This window comes from Olea europaea, chromosome 15, assembly GCF_002742605.1.
Source record: "Olea europaea var. sylvestris chromosome 15, O_europaea_v1, whole genome shotgun sequence".
Classification (NCBI taxonomy): domain Eukaryota; kingdom Viridiplantae; phylum Streptophyta; class Magnoliopsida; order Lamiales; family Oleaceae; genus Olea; species Olea europaea.
The window spans coordinates 31,178,457-31,196,704 of NC_036251.1; the positions used below are offsets into that span (position 1 = coordinate 31,178,457).

Genomic DNA, 18,248 nt, shown 5'->3' on the forward strand with positions numbered 1-18,248 from the left:
TCCACTTACAACATTTCTGCAAAGCTGTGCAATTTTTCCTATGTGTTCACTTACAAATTTATTTTTTTAATTGCCCTCCTTGTCCCAACGAAAATTTGCATTCCGCCCCTTAGCCTTTGACTTAGTAAATTCTATTTGTTATTTCTTTGCCTTAAAGGTGAGAAGAATTGTTATTTCTTTGCCTTCACTGAATCCATATAATTCACGAGCTACATCATATTTATGGCATGTATTATTTATGATATATGAAAGGGTTGTTCATTTTTTGGTGATTAGATTGCATGCACGTTTCCTATTCCATGTGTGATTAAATTTTTTTGCTTTGTATGTTGATTGGATGGATAGTTACGAACATTCTGTGCTATGTCATTTTACTTTAGCACACACCTGATGCAAGTAGGCAGTAGATTCATTCGGAGGGTTGATTTTTGAGTTGATCATTTGTGTTGATCGAGGTGTGATGAGAAATTTCTGCAGAATGATCAAGAGTAAAGACAATGAATGCTAAGGCTAAATCAAGAGGTGTAGTGATTAGTACCAAAAAACATCTAAAGGGATCCAAACCTGGGTTCATGCCTGAAGGTACAACTATGGAGACTATTACTCCTATTCCATATGATGTCGTTAATGATCTCAAGGGGGGCTACTAAATTACTTCAATTCCATATTGGGATATGGTTAAGTAGAACGGAAATTGAGACTGGACATTTCTTTGTAGTCTAATTAAATTGATGTTCATGTTACTTGGTGAAGTAGTAGTATTTTATACTTTAATTTCATTGGAGTTGAAGGTGTTATAGCTATGCAAATGATTCATGATATTTAATGATTTTGTGTGTAATGGAGCGTGGTCGAAGTATTGAGGACAATGATTATTTTAAAATTCGCATTAGCGTGGTACGAATAATACGTTGTTATCTTTGCTACGTTGGCCTCAACATTACAACCGGTATCTGTTTATTTCAACATGCGTTTTAGTATAAATTAGCTTGTTCGTACAAATTATAATTTATTTGAACAATAGCTTGTTGTGTCACCCAATGTTCATCTTCATTGGCAGGGACATTAATTTTATCAATTTTTAATGCAATTAAAATGATGTAGAATTTAAAAACTGTATTCAATTATGACTAAGAACTACAAAAAATCAGTAAAGTAGTATAAATTCCAAATTGATTGTCAATCCAGTTGTAGGAACATTGTCATTGCTGGTCTTGTACATGGGTACAATATACTCATAATTCTCACCATTTATGAAGAGAGCTTAGGGGTGAAAGTACACTTACACCATAAACCATCACACCAATGGTCAATCAAGTGTTAAAAAGAAATGAATTGGTGGTTGGTTGCTAAATTGCTTTAAATGTCCTCAAAAACCTCCAGTATATAGCATGACTTACACTTTTGATGTGGGATACATGAAACTCTTTGTGAGGCATCTTGTAGCAGGAACGTATCTCAATATTTTAAGTATGTTTCTTCATATCAAAACTATGGCATCGTCTACGGGAAGCAATTCACCGCTGCCAGTTGAGGAGCCTTTGCCAACACCCGGTTCAACCCGGCAATGTCCCATCGTAATTTCTTCGGACGATGAGGAAGTGAGTTCGAATGGTGGTAGAAGAGTCATCACCGTCGTTCCCTTTCCGAACCTAGATGAAGTTGCAAGTGATGCAGGTGAGTCTCCAAGAAATGTGCTTGAATGGATCATCCCATTTATAGTTGCAGACGAAGTTGAACGTCACGAGGATGAAGGATAGGGTCGCGTTCCATCACCCGAGGTAATTGTCATCAGCTCGGATGATTCGGATGATGACAGTGGGGAAGAAGGTTCAAGTGTTAGCTTCGAGCGAAGTGTCCGATTTTGTTGCGTGTGTGGTTTTCTACGTATGTATGTATAGTGTTTTTTTTGTAAGGGATGGATTTTGTTACGTATGTACCAATTGTATAGCATGTAGGAAACTCCTGTTGGCATGTTATGTGTATTTTGTATTTTGTTAAGCGAACCGTAGAACAACTGTCGAGAATGACAGGCACCATCTGTCGGGAACGACAGTTGAACTGTCGGGGTTTATTCGCAAATTTTCTGTGTCTGTAATATGCATATGAATTATAACATGTATTTTGGATGAACGAACACACCCGCATGTGTACATTCAACGTACTTTGTGAACAATGCCAACAGTGTTATATACTAAAAATGATGTGTTCGTAATATGCATATGAAAGGAAACAAGTATTTTGGTTGAACGTTTCCTATTCTGTACATTCAATTTACATTTGTGAACAATGACAACAATGTTATGTACAACAAAATTATATTTTGGTTCGAGGGTGTTATGCAGTACGTTGTGCCTATTTGCGTACTGTAATTGTGAACATAAGAAAGAGTATTGTTTATGCGTAAGAGAATGAAAACAATATTACAATATTTATTTACATTGTCATAAATAAACGACATCGAGTGAACACTTAACTTACAACTTCAACCACTCACGTACAAAATGCTGTTTACATTGGACGTGGTACAGTGGGGTTCGAACATGTGGTCCGGTTATGACCAAGTCTACCGCAGCAAGTGCATTTCCTCAGTCGTGTGGTACACTCGTGTCTGGATCGCTTACGTCGTGTGAGTGGTCTACCTGGAGGACGACGTACACTGGGGGGCATAATAGGAGTACCTGTAATTTCGGCTGGAACAATCCAGTCCACTTCATGCAAAACAGGATATATAGCTTCTCTATAGGCACCCTTCCAGTATTCGGATGTGTAATACGATGAGCATAGATCGTACAATAACTTACCTCTCAAGCAAGCAGCACGGGCTGCGTGAACGCACGACATACGATTCAGTTAGAACTCACGACAAGTGCAAGTGTTTTCGGAGAAGTCTACGATGTCCATGTCGTTGGATATTCCAACTTGTGTTAAGTTATCTGTCAAGCCATGCGCTTGCAGCCTAGTACTTGCTTCGAACGTCGTTCGTAACTCATTCTCCATCATTGGTGACAGTACGGTACTGCATGCGATTGCACTAGCTCGACGTTCATAAAACCACTTATGCATAGTATGCCGAATGTGTTCCACGAAGCACGTGATCGGTAACGAACGGGCATGTCTCAACATCGAGTTCAAAGATTCTATGTTGTTGTTGGTCAAAATATTGTACCGTTGGCCAACAAATAGTGCTCGTGACCAAAATGGAAAATCTGCTCGCTCCAAGTACTCGTACATTCTTACACTTATCCTACGAAGATGTCCCATAAGTCTTTCAAACTCTTTGGTCCGGTAAGTTCTTGCGGCTCTTTTGAATAGAAATATTGAACTTGCGTTGTTGTACCTCTGGATTAAATTCGTTTCCATATACCAGACATAGCACCCGTGGTGAGCCCGAGGAAATAGTTGGGCAATGGCGTTTTCAATACTATTTTTCCTATCGGAAACAAACACCAATTCGTCCGAGTCACCTATAAGATCTTTCAAATTTGATAAAAATCACATCCACGATCTATTCATTTCGGCATCAACGATCCCCGATGCTAACGGATAAATCTGTTTGTTGGTGTCTTGGGCAGTTGTCAGTAGAAGGGTACCTTTGTATGGACATTTCAAGTGACTGCCGTCAACACAAATAACTGACCTCAGGTAGTACACGTAACCCCGAATGCTTGCACTGAAAGCTAGGAAAAAGTAGTAAAACCTGTTACGAGAATCTACTTCGATACGTGTTACTGTCTCTGGGTTACTCTCTTCTAGGACGTGTCAGTAGGAAGAAAGTTTTTGAAAACTATCACCTGGTGTACCATGTAGCATATGTAAAGCAACGATCTTCCTCCTACGTGCTTGATGGTAACTAATTTTCACACCAAACTCACGTTCCATATCACGTACAATAGCGGTAGGATTATCCAATTTCTCCATAATCTGCTCGGCAATTACGGAACTAGTGGTACGTCGATGTGCATTACGATGATAATCTATGGAACATGTGTGCACATTGTTGAATTTGCGGATCACGAAGATGGCAGACTGCTTGACACTCGAAGCACGTAACATCAACTTGCAATTATCGTCCGCGCATACAACTGTTAACTTTTTTAGGCTTGACCTGCTAACTTGAAATTGAAGCTTATCTCCCAAAGCAAGTAGACGAATTCTCGAGTCAACTATTTCTTGGTAAAAAATATTTGCCTCTCGGTAAGATCCGATGTATTCATAGTGGAAATCCAGTCGCATGTATCCGGACTTTTGGAATGTGATAATAGTTCTTCGTCAATGTTAGCAATATTACCAGTATTTGCACCATGTAAAGGGTCGTTGAACATCTCATCTAATGGTGCAGCCCCAACATCGAAAATTGGAGTATCAGCTGCATTATTGTTTGGGACACTATGCTGATGATTGAGCTTGTCGTCCTATACGATTTGGCGATCTTCCACTGCGTCAAACAATTGTTGGTTGTAATTTGTATCCCTCTCCATTTCAACACTTGACAGGCCGGTTTCCAAAGTCGTAACGCATAGAGCAATTTCCTTATGAACTGATATGTATCAATTTACGTCTTCATCTTCGAGTATTTCGGCCGGCGGTATATTCATGTTGGGAACTTTGAACTTCAATTCCATTTTTGTGGGCGGATCGTGAACACCAAGTTTATTGTTCAACCGTAACAATAGCCCCGGTAGTGTAATACTGCTCGGCACTAAAATGGAAGTGGTTTTATCCCCAGTCCACTTCCATTCATCATTCACATGAACGAACTTTCCCCCATATGATACGATGAATCTCAAATTATTGTTCATACCTAAAATATTGGGATTGCAACGATAAGAATTATGCGCAATCAATATGTCGATTATATAATAGCATGGAAGTGACACGTTCGAATATTTAAACCTATGCAATAGTACAAGGTCAAATGAAGGGTGTCAAGAGTTTTTAGCTGTCCAATTCGACAGTTTAGTTATCTATCCCGACAGTTTATAAATGTCGGGTTCAACAGTTAAGATGTCGATCCCGACAGTTTCGAAATGTCGAGTTCGACAGTTCAACTGTCGAAACTGTCGAGAAGCTTCAAATGTGTTTGGTAGCATTAGTGGTTATCATCATTTCTCAACTACAACAACTACAACATCATAACCTATTTCCAAAAATAAATAACTGAATGCTTCATTAAATATGGAATACTTCACATTTTCCTAAATATTTTTGGTATGTTTTTCCTTCAAAAATATTTAAAAAAAAAAGAACATGATGATTAATAGTAGTGATTATCATGTTGTTTTTAACATTTTAAAAAGAGTAAGCTATTACATAAAAATATAAACAATTCGTAATAACTGACCTTTTAAAATAGATGAAGAAGATGGATGAAGTAATATCTTCTTGATCAAGAAGAAAATGGATGAAGAAGATGAATGAAATAATGGTTTGTTTAACAAGAAATTTGTTTTTTTTATGTTGACTAGGGTTTTTAAGGATTTTATATTCATTTTTTATTAACTAAATTCGTATTTTACAATATAATATTCATATATTCAATGATTATAATATACAAATTCAACAATTAAATCACAACATTATTTATTTTGAAAAACAAGAAAGTGACATTTTTGTACAAATTGTGTGCACATCAAAATTTTTTGTGCATTTTCAAAAAAAGTGACATTTTTGTAAATTTCCCATAATCTATTTAGTTAGCCTGATACTATTTCATTTGTGGGTATTGTAGAGTGAAATCTAGGATTAATGTGGATTTGGGGATATCTAAAATTAAAGTTCAGTATGCAACCGTTTCTTAGTTTAGGGTTCAGATTGGGTTAGAAATGCATTGGGTCTGATGTGATGAAAATTGAATTATACCATGGAGAGGAAATTGAATTGGGTCTGATTTTGGGAGAATTGAATCTCATTTTGGGGTTGGAAGAAAAAAATTATTATAATTAAGCCTCCATTTGACCCCCATTTTCTAAAAATGAAAATGGGTAGAAAATGGGGGGAATAATATTTTTTAGAAAAATGAGTGGTTGAAGAAGAAGGAAAAATTTTCGATTTACGTGTAATATTATTTTATGGAAGATTGTGTGGTTGAAAATAGGAGAGAAAAATTGAATGTAATGTAATTGAATTTAATAGGGATCAAACAGGGGCTAATTGAATTTTGGTTCAAGCTGTCAAAACTTTAACACCATAACGTTCACATATTATTTCGATCTGCACATGAACTGATGAATTTTAAATGGGTGGCAAATGATTAATTTTCTCTAAAGGTGAATGAGCAATTGGTAATATTTTATTTCTAATTGAGTAAGTAGTAATCGAAGTCAAAGGTCAGTGGTTGATTATTTAGGGCCCGTTTGGTAGGGATTTCGAGAATTGATTTTTTGACCGTTAGAAGAAAAGTGGGGTCCACATGTGAGAGAAGAAGTCAAAAATTACGGCTTGAATAGTAAAATAACGGTCAAAAAATCAATTTTTTGGGGCAAAAAATCCCTACCAAACGGGGCCTTAGTGCTTATTTGATAGGGATTTTGATAATTGATTTTGTGATCGTTAAAGATAAAAGTGGATATTACTTGTGAGAGAAGAATTTAAAAATGACGACTGAAATGGTGAAATAACGATCAAAAAATTATTTTAATTAACTTTTAAGCTATACCAAATAAGCTCTTAATTAACTTACCTCAATGATTGGACCCCAATGCGAGACAAGTAGTAATGTTCGGGGACGGTGTGAGAATTTGCCTTAAAATAATTTAAAAAACGCATACAAAAAAATCAGAATTAAACGAACCGAGCGGTGCTGACGTCTCTCATACGCTTCATTTATTGGATCCCTCTTTTCGCCTTTCTTCAGTCTGGTAAATTTTTCTGCATTCTCTACCTAAATTGATCATCATCATTAATTTTTTTTTCAAGTTTCAAATTCTTGATGGTATGATTTCTAACATCCTGAAATAATTATATAGGATTACTTCTTTTGCCAGGGTTTTGTTTTCTGCTTATATTTGTGAAGAAAAGGAAATTTGAATCAAATCAGATGGCCGCTCCACCCGCCAGAGCTCGAGCTGATTATGATTATCTCATCAAGCTACTATTGATCGGCGACAGTGGTACGTGTTTTTTACGCACTTACAATTATGACGTATTAACATTCTGACCGAGATGTGTGAACGCGCCTTTAATTCGATATTTGATTTTTGGCTGGGGTTATATTTAAGATCTTTTGATTAATTTTTTGATAGAGTTTTTTGTGATGGGATAGTGTAACACGTCATACGATTTTCTGATAATTTGTGTTTGGCTCATTGGGCAGTTAGGAAAAACATGTTAGATGAGGGTAACTCTGTATAAACCTATATATCTGCTAAATAGTATGGATAAACGCGTGGGGAATTAAATATTTTCAGTTTATTCCTTTGGGGAAAAGATACGCTCTTTAATAGTTAATATGTATGCACATGTTTGAGGCTAGTTGTCTAATGAATCGTTGCAGATTATATGCTTATGTTTGCTGGTATGCATTAGTGTTTTTGAACTTTTTAATTTTTAATACAGATTTAAATCCATAGTTTTTTTTTTTTTTTTTTTTTTTTTTTTTTTTTTTTTGGGGGGGGGGGGGGGGATATTTTATGATTTTTGTACTTTTTGATCACCAAGATACTAATTTAACGAAGAATGACTAGAATTTAAGTTGAGGGAAGTCAACAGGCCATGGATAGTAAATATTCTAAAGGATAAGTTCTGATGCTCTTTGGAGGCCCCAGTAAAAGTTTTAATTGACAAGAAGATGATAAGTTTTTACCTATACTTTAGGATAATTATTCAAATCATGATCTGAGCTAAACTGTACATAAATTATATAAATGAAAAATCTGGATAAGGTTATTGGAGATTTTGTTATCTTGTCTATAAAGTTGTGTTTAACCTGAAATAAGTAAAGCCCCTCTGAAGGTATTCTAGCTGCCCCATTTCGTCCACTTTCGGGAATGAGGATAACTGGTTGTTAATTGTCGGTTGTGTTTGTTATAAAATTGAAACCATTGATTTTGATGACCAATGGCCGTTCAGTGTTTCAGAAGAATGTGCTGGAACTGGGTGATAAAATTTATCTTCGGCTGACTTAAAAACTTGTTGTAATCCTATAATTATTTACTGAACTCCATTTTATTGGAAATAAGGTTTAACATGTTATTGTTGACCGAAGAAACTTTTTCTGCATATCTTTATTATTTTTGCTTCTTATTGGTCTAGTTATTCTGTTTTGTCGTCAGATAATAGATTTTTATGTTTTAATTCTAGTTTAATGTAACTGAGATTTGCCTTCTTTTTTCAATATGTATTTTTCAGGTGTGGGTAAGAGTTGCCTTCTTTTACGGTTCTCAGATGGCTCTTTCACCACCAGTTTCATAACCACCATTGGGTAGATATCTTTCAAATATGCAATAAGTTCCTCCAGTTTGGCTTTTCCTCAATCATCTGCCTTCTGTATCTGGTTCAATTTTGTTATGCAGCATCGACTTCAAGATTAGGACCATTGAACTTGATGGGAAACGAATTAAACTACAGATTTGGGATACTGCTGGACAAGAACGATTCCGAACTATCACCACTGGTATGCATATGATCAATGCAGATTTCTACTCCACTTCCCATCTCATTTCTCTAGAGCACTATTTAATTTGCGTCATGTTCTTGTGCAAAAGCTTTAAAGTTTATAATTGCTGGGGGAATGCTGAAAAACTCTCTCAATGCCTTTATGTCTGTGAGAGTAGAAATTCCTGAGGTGTCTTGTGGATAACCGAGATGAATGTAGAGGAAAGAAAAGATTTTTCTAAAATAATTATATCCCACATACTTCAGGAACCAAATACTGGTAATTGGTGGAAAAAGACTTCTAAACTTTTTTGGGGCAGGCAAAGCAAGAAATCTTCATAGTTGCACTTTATTACTATTCATTCTAGTTTTTCCCTATAAATTTGAAACATGTTACTTTTACAAGTATTTTATTATGGTCAAATTTTCTATTTGCCTATTAATATGCATTTATGTTGTAAAAGAAATTTTGTTCCATAACTAGACTCCAGGGGACTTTTCAATTTGGGAGAATTTTGATATTCAAATTAGCTATGTCATAGACTACATCCATTTTTTGTAGTTTACTCTGTTCTATGGTTCGAGCTTGATGATTGGACATAATCAATGAATCGGGCTAATACGACTTAGCTTTACAGAAAATAACTATGCGATGCCTTTTGCTATGAATTTTGTGAGTTGATTATCTCTGTCCATTTTGGAGACAGATTTATATGTAGTTTTTTCAAATTTTGAATTATGACATTTTCTATCTTTAACCATGGAAGGAAGGATTAGTGAATATAAATCATACTGAGGACCCCCATTCTCAATTGTTCCATCTATTACATAAAAGCATACATCACATGGAATATTTCCTGTCTGGTCAATGTATATTTTTAAGTGTTCATGAAGTTGTGCTTTTTGGGAATTGATTCTTTTGATCATCATTTGGTCTTCTCTATCTGCATGTTCCACTGTATCGTTCTCGTGTCTTGAAGATTCCAAGCTTTCTTTTTCTAAGTAATTGCTTCTTCTGCAGCTTACTACCGTGGAGCAATGGGCATATTGCTAGTGTACGATGTGACTGATGAATCGTCCTTTAACAGTAATTACTCCACATTCTTACCATCCTTTTTTATTGATGTATAATTATCCTCCATTCATTGGCCCAGTAGAGGACTCTTTGAATTGAATCCTTGAATTTTTACTTCCCTTAATTGTCACTAATTTTTGTTATTACATATTGAGTTTTCAATTTCATGACCAACTTCTTGTGATGTAATATGTTCTATCTTGTCAAAAGACCCAAAATTGACTTCTGCTTTTGTTTAGACATTAGGAATTGGATCCGAAACATTGAACAACATGCTTCTGACAATGTCAACAAGATATTGGTGGGTAACAAGGCTGACATGGATGAAAGCAAAAGGGTAAGCTCGCGCTCTCTCTCTCTCTCTCTCTATCTTACAGACACTGTTTGTGCATATATGTCGGCATGCATCTTTGATGGTTAGCATGGGTGTATGCATGTGCGATTCTTGGAGTATTCTTCTGGTAGGCAATATCTAGTGGCCTAGAAGAGCTCAATCAAATCTGAATTTAATGAGCATTATTTCATTCAATAGATTTTGAAAAATTCCAAGCATTAAAACAATAGGTGAAAAGTGACGGACAGGCATATAAGGATGTCATGGCAGAATGATTAACCAGACAGATGCATATCATTTCCGTGCATCTTTTCAGGGGTGTGTCCATATGTGGGACTTCGGTGCATTGCTCTGACTGGGGATATCTAGAACTCAAAGAACTTGGAATTTGGCAACAATTGTTTCATGCAAATCAAATTATACTCATCTGACGGATTTGAAAATTCCAAGCATTGGAAAAGGCAGGTTAAAGTGATGGAAAGGCATATAAGGATGCCTTTCCAGGTAGGTTAGCCAGTCACATGCATATAATTTAAGGGTTTTGCTATGTGTACACTGGGTTTTACACCCCCAGTGTACCACCCCGCACTCCCTCACAATAGAGGGGCCTGCGACTTTTTTCAATAGATTTTGAAAAATTCCAAGCATTAAAACAATAGGTTTTTTTTTGGCCCCCCCCCCCCCCCCCCTTCCGGTGAGGGGACTGTACACCGGGTGTCAAACCTGGTGTGCAAAACCCATAATTTAATTGTTTTCTAATGTGCATACATTAGCTTGTTTTTGCAATTCCAGATTGATCTGACCCCACTTTCTTCTATTCTCTCATCTACAGGCGGTTCCTACCTCCAGGGGTCAAGCACTGGCTGATGAGTATGGAATTAAATTCTTCGAGACGGTAAGTAGTTCTTGTTGCTGATTTTGGAATTGCATACAGAAGAATTCTCCATAATACTGTTATGTAAAACAGAGTGCAAAGACAAATATGAACGTGGAAGAGGTTTTCTTCTCGATAGCCAGGGATATAAAGAAAAGACTTGCTGAAACTGACTCAAAGGCTGAGGTCTCGAGTGCTTTTTTTTCCCTTTTGGGAATGTCTTTTCTTGTTTGTGCATAATCTTGGGTCTGATCTATCCGTTTTTGGGTAATTGCAGCCTCAAACCATTAGGATTACCCAACCGGACCAGACAGCAGGGGCGGCTCAAGCTGCCCAAAAATCAGCATGCTGTGGTTCTTGAGAGAGTGCATTGGAAATAGGATGACCAGATACGTCCTTAAATTGACCTTTTGAGGGAGGAACTAGTTTTGTTATGACAACATCGGTGTTGCTCCTACTGTCATCCCTCTCATTATTTATGGTTGATTCACAATTGTGTTTTGGTGGCAGATCGTTCTTATGAATGTTTTATTGGGTTTGACTCTGTTTTAACTTTTGGTTAAATGATTTCTGTTTCTTTTCTAGTGTAAAGTTCAATACAAGTGAACCAGAAAGTGGAGAACTAGTTTGAAGTTGTAAACACCATCTCTTTATCTTGTTTGAACAATTTTGAGGTGTTGCATTATCTACTCTGCCCCCACACCCCACCTTGCTCCCCCAGTTTTCATCCCCAGAATCGATTTAAGCAGTTGGATTTTGCTTTAACCGTTTTTGAATATCTTTATCGACACTTCCATAGACATCACCATGAGCCATATATTTTTTGATGAATTGCACTGAAACTGTATCATGGAAAAGTGTAATCTAATGTTTGCACTTATTTTGCATCACTGTTACATTTTGCAGTGAGGGGGCAAGGGGGTGGAGGGGGTGTAATTATTATTGCATGCAACTTTTCCATCAATCTCCCTTTTGGGATGATGGGTTAATTCCCAGAATGCCCTGTTCCACTTCTCGTATTGGAAATTTTCACACCTTATTTCAACTTTAAAGTAAGTTCATGTGATACTTTAATCAACAAAATTTCGACTTATATTGGCGCATGGTTGAGTATTCCTCTATCATACGCGGGAGAGCGGAACTTGTGCAAACCATTCTACAAGGAGAATGTGGCTATCTATCTTCCCCATGCCGGCAATGGTTGCTTCTAAAATCATTAGTTTGTGCCGTAAGTTGCAATGGGGGTTCAAAAAACCATTGACGGCTTGGAATCACAACTGTTGCCAAGGCATGAAGGTAGGCTTGGTTTTAGAAACATTAGAAGTTGGAATGTTGCTCTACTTTCCAAAACACTTTGGAACATCCACAATAAAAAGAATTCTCTTAGGATAAAAATGGGTGAATCTGGTCCATCTTTGCAGTAATGACATTTGGGAATATATGATGATGAAAAATGACTCTCCATTACTTTAAAAAGTGATGGAAATCAGGGACAAAATTATTGAGCAAAGGGGCACGGTCCAGGTAGCTGCTAACCAGTTATACAGCTGGACACAGGAGGGCAAATTTCGCACAATGGCTGCTTATGAGTTCTTTAGATCGAAGGGTGTTAGGGCTGGTCGGGCACCTACTGTTTGGAATGGTTCTATCACTCCAAAGCATGAATTTATCCTTCGACTAGGAGCTTAGGCCAAATTGCAAATGAAAAACAGATTATGGCACTTAGACTTGGATCGAAAGTGCTCTTTTTGTTGGCAAACCGAGGAGGCAGCATGACACATTTTTTTCTTGTCCGGTCAGCAAAGCTATTTGGGAACAAGTTCGTTGTTGGTTGGCTATTAGACACAACATATCAACCTTGTTGAGTTCGTTGAAATGGATTAGAAAAGAAGGTCGAGGAACAAGTTGGCAAAGTAAAGCTAAGTGTATAGCACTTGCTACCACTGTGTACTATACTTGGACAGCTAGGAATAGAAACATTTTTGAAAATCTTAGGCCAGAAGTAGATTCTATTGTGAGAAGGAATAAAAAACACATATACAAAGCTATGTTTACTTTGTATTCAAACGTTTTCATCAAGTTTGAATCTTTAGTTATGCGTTATTAGACAATTGTTAGTACATCTTTATTTTTGGTTATTTAGGTGTGTCTGGTGTATATGTATTCTCACTCGATCTTGGATTGCTTGGGTATGTCCGATGTACTTGTAAATGAATTTTGATCTATAAAATTTTTCATTTACCGATCAAGAAAAATTCACATCTTATTTGACAGATGAGCACATGGCATAGTCATTAGCTTGTTTAAAAAAGAAAACAGTTTTTGACAGTTTTTTCATCAATCAAAATCTGCCAACTGAGATTTGTCGAAGTGGTGTCAGTATTTTTCTGTACGAATGACATTACTCTCCATTATAAAGATCAAAGTATAGTGCCTTAAAATTACACCTTGAAAGTTGAAACCTGTCTCTGCGTGTCTTTCTTTGAATGGATAAATATCAATGATTCAACCTGTCAACAAGTTTAGAAGTCTCATATTTCGAAGAGAAAAAAAGGTTTAATAGTCTTAATAGAAAATTTGACTTCCTTGTCAAAGTGGTAGGTAAAGTGATTTTTAGCTAATGTCACATAAGCACTATTGCTTCGTCAGCCACCGTCTTGCCATCGAAGGTGAAAGTTTTGTGTCGCCTCACCTACCTTTGAGGCGTTAGAAGCGTAGCCCAACGCTTTGTATTTTCCTGTGATGCACGGAACTCTTAGCTGGGTTGTTGCATCGCCGCAGTGGGGCGATTTAGAGGAACCCAACCTTTGTGCGCACCATGCGGGTCTCTTTTTAGTTGAGGTCCAACACTCCAAGTTCTAATGTTATGTGCAAGTCGCAATCTCTCACATCTTAAGCAATACGTGATTTAATTGACGTGACATTTATAAAGGTATTTTGCAAGCAAATTTCGACTAATCCGCCTAAAATGGGGTTTAGGAGATCACATGCCTATGATAGTAGAAAAAGCTATTTGTACTCTTGGACTAACAAGTTGGTTGACACGCTTATGTGGAAGGCAGAATAAAGAAAATAGAAAAAACATAAAAACTGGGCCGGTTTCTTCAATTGGCGGACGGGTCCCATTTAAAAATACCAAATAGGTTCAAACTGGCACGTAGATCCCCTTTTTAATTTTGCCCGCAAAAGGGTGCGGTTAGTTTTCATTTCATTTTCTATTTTCATTTTCAAAACGATTTTTAAGTTTTTCTGAAAATGGCGCGTTTTTCGCGTTTTGAGCATTTTCGACATTTATAACTGAAAATGCTGAAAACGCTAAAAAGTCATTTTGCGTTTTCAGTTATAAATTTTAACTCGTTTTCGAAAACGAAGGACCAAACGCGTTTTCCGCGTTTTCGAAAACGAAAAACAGAAAATGGGCCGAAAACGGCAAACCAACCACGGCCTAATTTTTGCTTTGCCTACGATTTTTCTCAGTCGCACCCATATTTTCTTCCCAATGAATTGTAGATTTCTTCGCTGATTTGTAGCAGAAATCGGGCATTTTGTTACAGAAACCGGGGGCATTGCTTCGCTGATTTCTCTCGATTTCTCTTCGTCACGGCGTTGCTTGAGGTACCCAATACGGGGGTTAATTTCGAAAGCAAACAGGAAGGCAAAATCTGGTTAGATTCGAAGAGATGACGGACAAAGTTATTCCCCTTCCTCATTTGAGTTTGATTTCTCTTGATTCCTCTTTGAGTCGTTATTGTCATGTAGCAAACATAAGATTGTTCCTGATAGTTTACACAATTTCAAAGTTTGATTGTCAATAAGTTGTTAAACATAATTTTGACGTTCTGTGGGTGGAAAGTTTAACCCATATATTATGTAGTTCAACCTTCTCTTTGTGGTATGTGAGTTAGCTCAGAGATCCACCATTGGCCATTGGAATGTAAACAAATAGCCACTCGAGGTAACTTGAATTGTGTCCCAGCCTATGGATTAGTGTACATTTTTCACACAAGTAGATGTGCTAATGAATGATCTTTGACCTTTCGAACCAAAAGATGACGGAAAAAGTGATTAATAAAACTCCTAATTTTGGTATCGTTTGTCCAATTTGATACAGTTTTGGACCCTAGAAACTGCATCAAAATCGGGTGTTTTGGGCTCAAATGTTTAGGACCATCTTAAATGATCTTTGGGTTGAATAAACATGTCCTAGATTCTACACCCTTACTTAGTGAAATGATGGAAGTCTGGTATATAAAAAAATGCTAGACCTAGTCATACTAATTTGCAGCAAGCAATGTTCGAGTACTTGTGTTCCAAGGATGAATTATATGCAGGTACTTGTGTTCGTTATAATTTTTCCTTTTTTGTGGCAGCGAAAGAAATTTCGGAAGAGGTGAAGAATGATATCTTGTTAGAATCAGATAACAACAATATGTTGGAAAGTGTTAACTTAGTGGATGATGGAACTGCAGGATTAGATTGTATGATTGTGCCCAAGGTAGGTATGAAGCTCGATGATGAAAAAGAAATGTTTGATTTTTACAAAAGATATGCGTACAACGTGGGCTTCCCGGTTAGGAAAAGAAACTCGCAAAAGGATGATGACGGAATTGTGAGATATGTTGTGTTTACATGTAGCCGTGATGGTCGAAGGAGTAGTACCACAAGCGGTTCTATGAAGCCGCAAACTACCATTCAAACAGGTTGTAAAGCTAGGCTGATTGCACCTGTAGATGCATGCGGAGTATGGAGAATTAATATAGCCAATCTCATTCACAATCATAAAACCAACCCTTCAAAGTCCAGGTTATATCGTTGCAAACCGAGAATTGAGTGCCCATGTCAAACTACAGCTTGAAGTGAACGACATGGCAGGGATTCCGTTGCATAAAAGTTATAACTCTACAATTGTAGAAGTAGGGGGTGTGAGAATATGACTTGTATCGAAGAGGATTGTTGAAATTAAGTTGAATAGGTGAGGCGGTTAAGATTTGGAGAAGGAGATGCCGCAGCGATACATGTTTACTTTTCGAACATGCAAGCAAAGTGCTCAAGTTTTTTCTTTATTATGGATTTAGACGAAGAGTCGCGGTTGAGGAATATTTTCTGGATAGATAATAAGAGTAGGCAAGCATATAAGGAGTTTGTGGACATGGTAACATTCGATACCACGTACTTAACTAATAAGTATGACATGCCATTTGCGCCGTTTGTTGGAGTTAATCATCATGGACAATCAACACTCCTTGATTTTGCAAGAAAGTGCATAGTAGTAGTAATTATTTGTCTCTTATGCAAGGCTATCCAACTTCAGTCAAGGAAAGGAGAACTAAGGCAGGCCCAAGTCCACTAGAAGAAGTTGAATCGGTCCGATACTCCATGTAGCAACCAGTCTCATATTCACAACGTCTGATGGTTCGTCTCTTTCCATTGATCACTGAATATGATTTGCACTTTTCGATTACATCATGATATGGTGCAGGGTGCCGGTGAAAGTTATGCATTTACACAACAACAAACGACTCCCAATTTTATCCAATTGGATTGGACAAATGATATGTTGTATGGTGAGGGTAATTATATGGTTGAACTTCCGCAATGTTTTTTAAGTCATACTTCGTTTGCGTAATAACCTTTTCTACTTCACAGCTGGACAAGCAATGCCTAATTACATTCCAAATGTACCTCTCTGGCATGGACCGAACTTTTGATGTTATACGAAGAAGAATGATGGACAGCTATTCACAAGTTAATTAGAAAATGGAGATGGGTTGTGTATTTATGTTCTCCACTTCATCTTGCTCTATTTTTCCTCTTAATCTTTTAAAAGTCGTAGCATATTGTTTTCCCAAAACTAAATGAGATTGTGAGTTATTAATTAATAATTTATTTGTCAGTTTGTGTACTGCAGCTTTGTTCTTAATTTGAGGGTTGGAATCTTAATTTTGCTTCTACTTTAACCAAGTATTTGTAATGTGTCTAAGCTAAATTTTTTTGATGTCTTTCTTGCTTAATTAATTAGGCTCTTATTCGATTGATGATGGGAAGGTTGAAGGATAAATGTAGAACTCTTTTTTGGTGTAAGAGGTGAACATGCGTTTAGAACTTTTTTGCTCACTTGACTTCTTTTAATTGCGCAGAATATGTCCAGCAGAAGACTAGATGCAGTCAGTGCAGTAACACCATGGCTAGAGGAGTGCTTTTGGTGTGGCACCTATGGACTTATCATCATCACCATGGCTGGAGCATGAATACATTTTGTGTTGTTTTATGGAAATGTAATACAGTGAACCAAGTTGCAATATTGGATTTCTAGTTTTATGGACCGAACGTTGTGAACATGTTTTAATGCTGTACAAGCAGTGAACAAAATTTATGGACCGAATGTTGTGAACATGTTTTAATGTTGTACAAGTAGTGAACAAATTTTTAAATAATTAAATTTCCTAGAGTTAGTGGACGAAGAACAGCAAAGCATGATTTATGACATTTTTGATATGGTAGAGTGTACACTATTGAACCTGGTAGGAAAGAAAAAGATGTCCAAAGCTCATCGATTATTCTATGCAATATAGTGTAGAGTATATTACCATCTACTACAAGGTTCCATTCTCACTGATTATTGTTGGGCATGGGGCAGGATTTACCAAAACCCAGCCATTTCAAGGGCTATAGCACTTGAATCTATGGCTATAGCACTTAACACAATGAAAAACACAAATTGTAGTCCACTACTGTTAACACCAACATCTTTAACATAGCGATTCAAATATCAAAAGCGAATATATTACAATGGCTTGTTCGGTTCACCAACGGCACATATTACACATGAACTACTAATAACACAACACATTTTGTTGGCCCCTTCCCTTTCATAAGAAAATATAACCACTACTCATGTTGGCCCCTTTCCTTTCACATCAACTCCCACACTTTCATTGGCCTTCCTTATAGTCACGTTCAAAGAAATCTCAATGTCTCGTTCCTCGGACACCACGTGACAAGGAGATTGGAACATGCGAGAGAACTGCTGAACTTGGTCGAGTGATGCATGATTATTCGAGTTAAAGGTAACATCACTTGATCCACAGCTTGATTCTCCCTCATCGACCCATGCCCAATATTTACAGTTAGCACTGCAGCAGTTGAACAGTCTTCCCTTATTCTTCGTCTCCCTCTCGATGTCGAAGCACTTCATAAATCCACTTTTACACAAGGGCATCACCTTTTATTTGGGCAATCCGCAAACAAGTGGCCCTTTTCTCTACAGCTATGACAAAGACCGGCGTTCTTTCCTGGCATGCTATACACAAACGACACACAGATTACACTACATTAAACAATTAAACAACATTTTTAACAAAATCCCCTTG

At 37.1% G+C, this 18,248-nt stretch overlaps 2 protein-coding genes and 1 long non-coding RNA gene across 5 annotated transcripts; 2 read left to right on the plus strand and 1 right to left on the minus strand.

Annotated features, from left to right (window-relative positions):
- Window positions 1–2,853: 2,853 nt before the first annotated feature.
- LOC111411554 lies at window positions 2,854–4,236 on the minus strand. Its single transcript, XM_023042074.1, has 3 exons — window positions 3,795–4,236; window positions 3,594–3,680; window positions 2,854–3,476 (listed from the first exon to the last, which is right to left on the minus strand). Exons 1-3 carry the CDS (start codon window positions 4,234–4,236, stop codon window positions 2,854–2,856), a joined length of 1,152 nt encoding a protein of 383 aa, XP_022897842.1.
- A 2,519-nt stretch (window positions 4,237–6,755) lies between these two features.
- Window positions 6,756–11,611, plus strand: LOC111410879 (ras-related protein RABE1c-like). Of its 2 annotated transcripts, none has more exons than XM_023041469.1 (9): window positions 6,756–6,860; window positions 6,987–7,112; window positions 8,350–8,422; window positions 8,514–8,614; window positions 9,617–9,682; window positions 9,910–10,007; window positions 10,837–10,899; window positions 10,972–11,064; window positions 11,156–11,611. In XM_023041469.1, exons 2-9 carry the CDS (start codon window positions 7,040–7,042, stop codon window positions 11,237–11,239), a joined length of 651 nt encoding a protein of 216 aa, XP_022897237.1. In that variant the 5' UTR covers window positions 6,756–6,860; window positions 6,987–7,039; the 3' UTR covers window positions 11,240–11,611. The 2 variants fall into 2 exon arrangements, with proteins under 2 accessions (XP_022897237.1, XP_022897238.1); XM_023041470.1 differs by having other exon boundaries at window positions 6,764–6,860; window positions 6,969–7,112.
- Window positions 11,612–14,318: 2,707 nt separating this feature from the next.
- LOC111411089 lies at window positions 14,319–16,618 on the plus strand. Of its 2 annotated transcripts, XR_002705826.1 has the most exons (4): window positions 14,319–14,570; window positions 15,249–16,290; window positions 16,358–16,442; window positions 16,525–16,618. It is a non-coding gene; the product is annotated as an uncharacterized LOC111411089 (long non-coding RNA). The 2 variants fall into 2 exon arrangements; XR_002705825.1 differs by having other exon boundaries at window positions 14,319–16,290.
- Window positions 16,619–18,248: the final 1,630 nt, after the last annotated feature.

What these genes read in the sequence shown, in the direction of transcription:
- LOC111411554 (XM_023042074.1), bottom strand. Translation starts at nt 4,236, where the DNA reads ATGCGACTGGATTTCCACTATGAATACATCGGATCTTACCGAGAGGCA. An exon ending in TATGCTACATGGTACACCAG is followed by an intron (nt 3,681 to 3,794) that starts GTGATAGTTTTC and finishes ACTTTTTCCTAG; the next exon opens with CTTTCAGTGCAAGCATTCGG. An exon ending in CTTGAAATGTCCATACAAAG is followed by an intron (nt 3,477 to 3,593) that starts GTACCCTTCTAC and finishes CAAATTTGAAAG; the next exon opens with ATCTTATAGGTGACTCGGAC.
- LOC111410879 (XM_023041469.1), top strand. Translation starts at nt 7,040, where the DNA reads ATGGCCGCTCCACCCGCCAGAGCTCGAGCTGATTATGATTATCTCATC. An exon ending in AGTTTCATAACCACCATTGG is followed by an intron (nt 8,423 to 8,513) that starts GTAGATATCTTT and finishes TTTGTTATGCAG; the next exon opens with CATCGACTTCAAGATTAGGA. An exon ending in TGATGAATCGTCCTTTAACA is followed by an intron (nt 9,683 to 9,909) that starts GTAATTACTCCA and finishes GCTTTTGTTTAG; the next exon opens with ACATTAGGAATTGGATCCGA.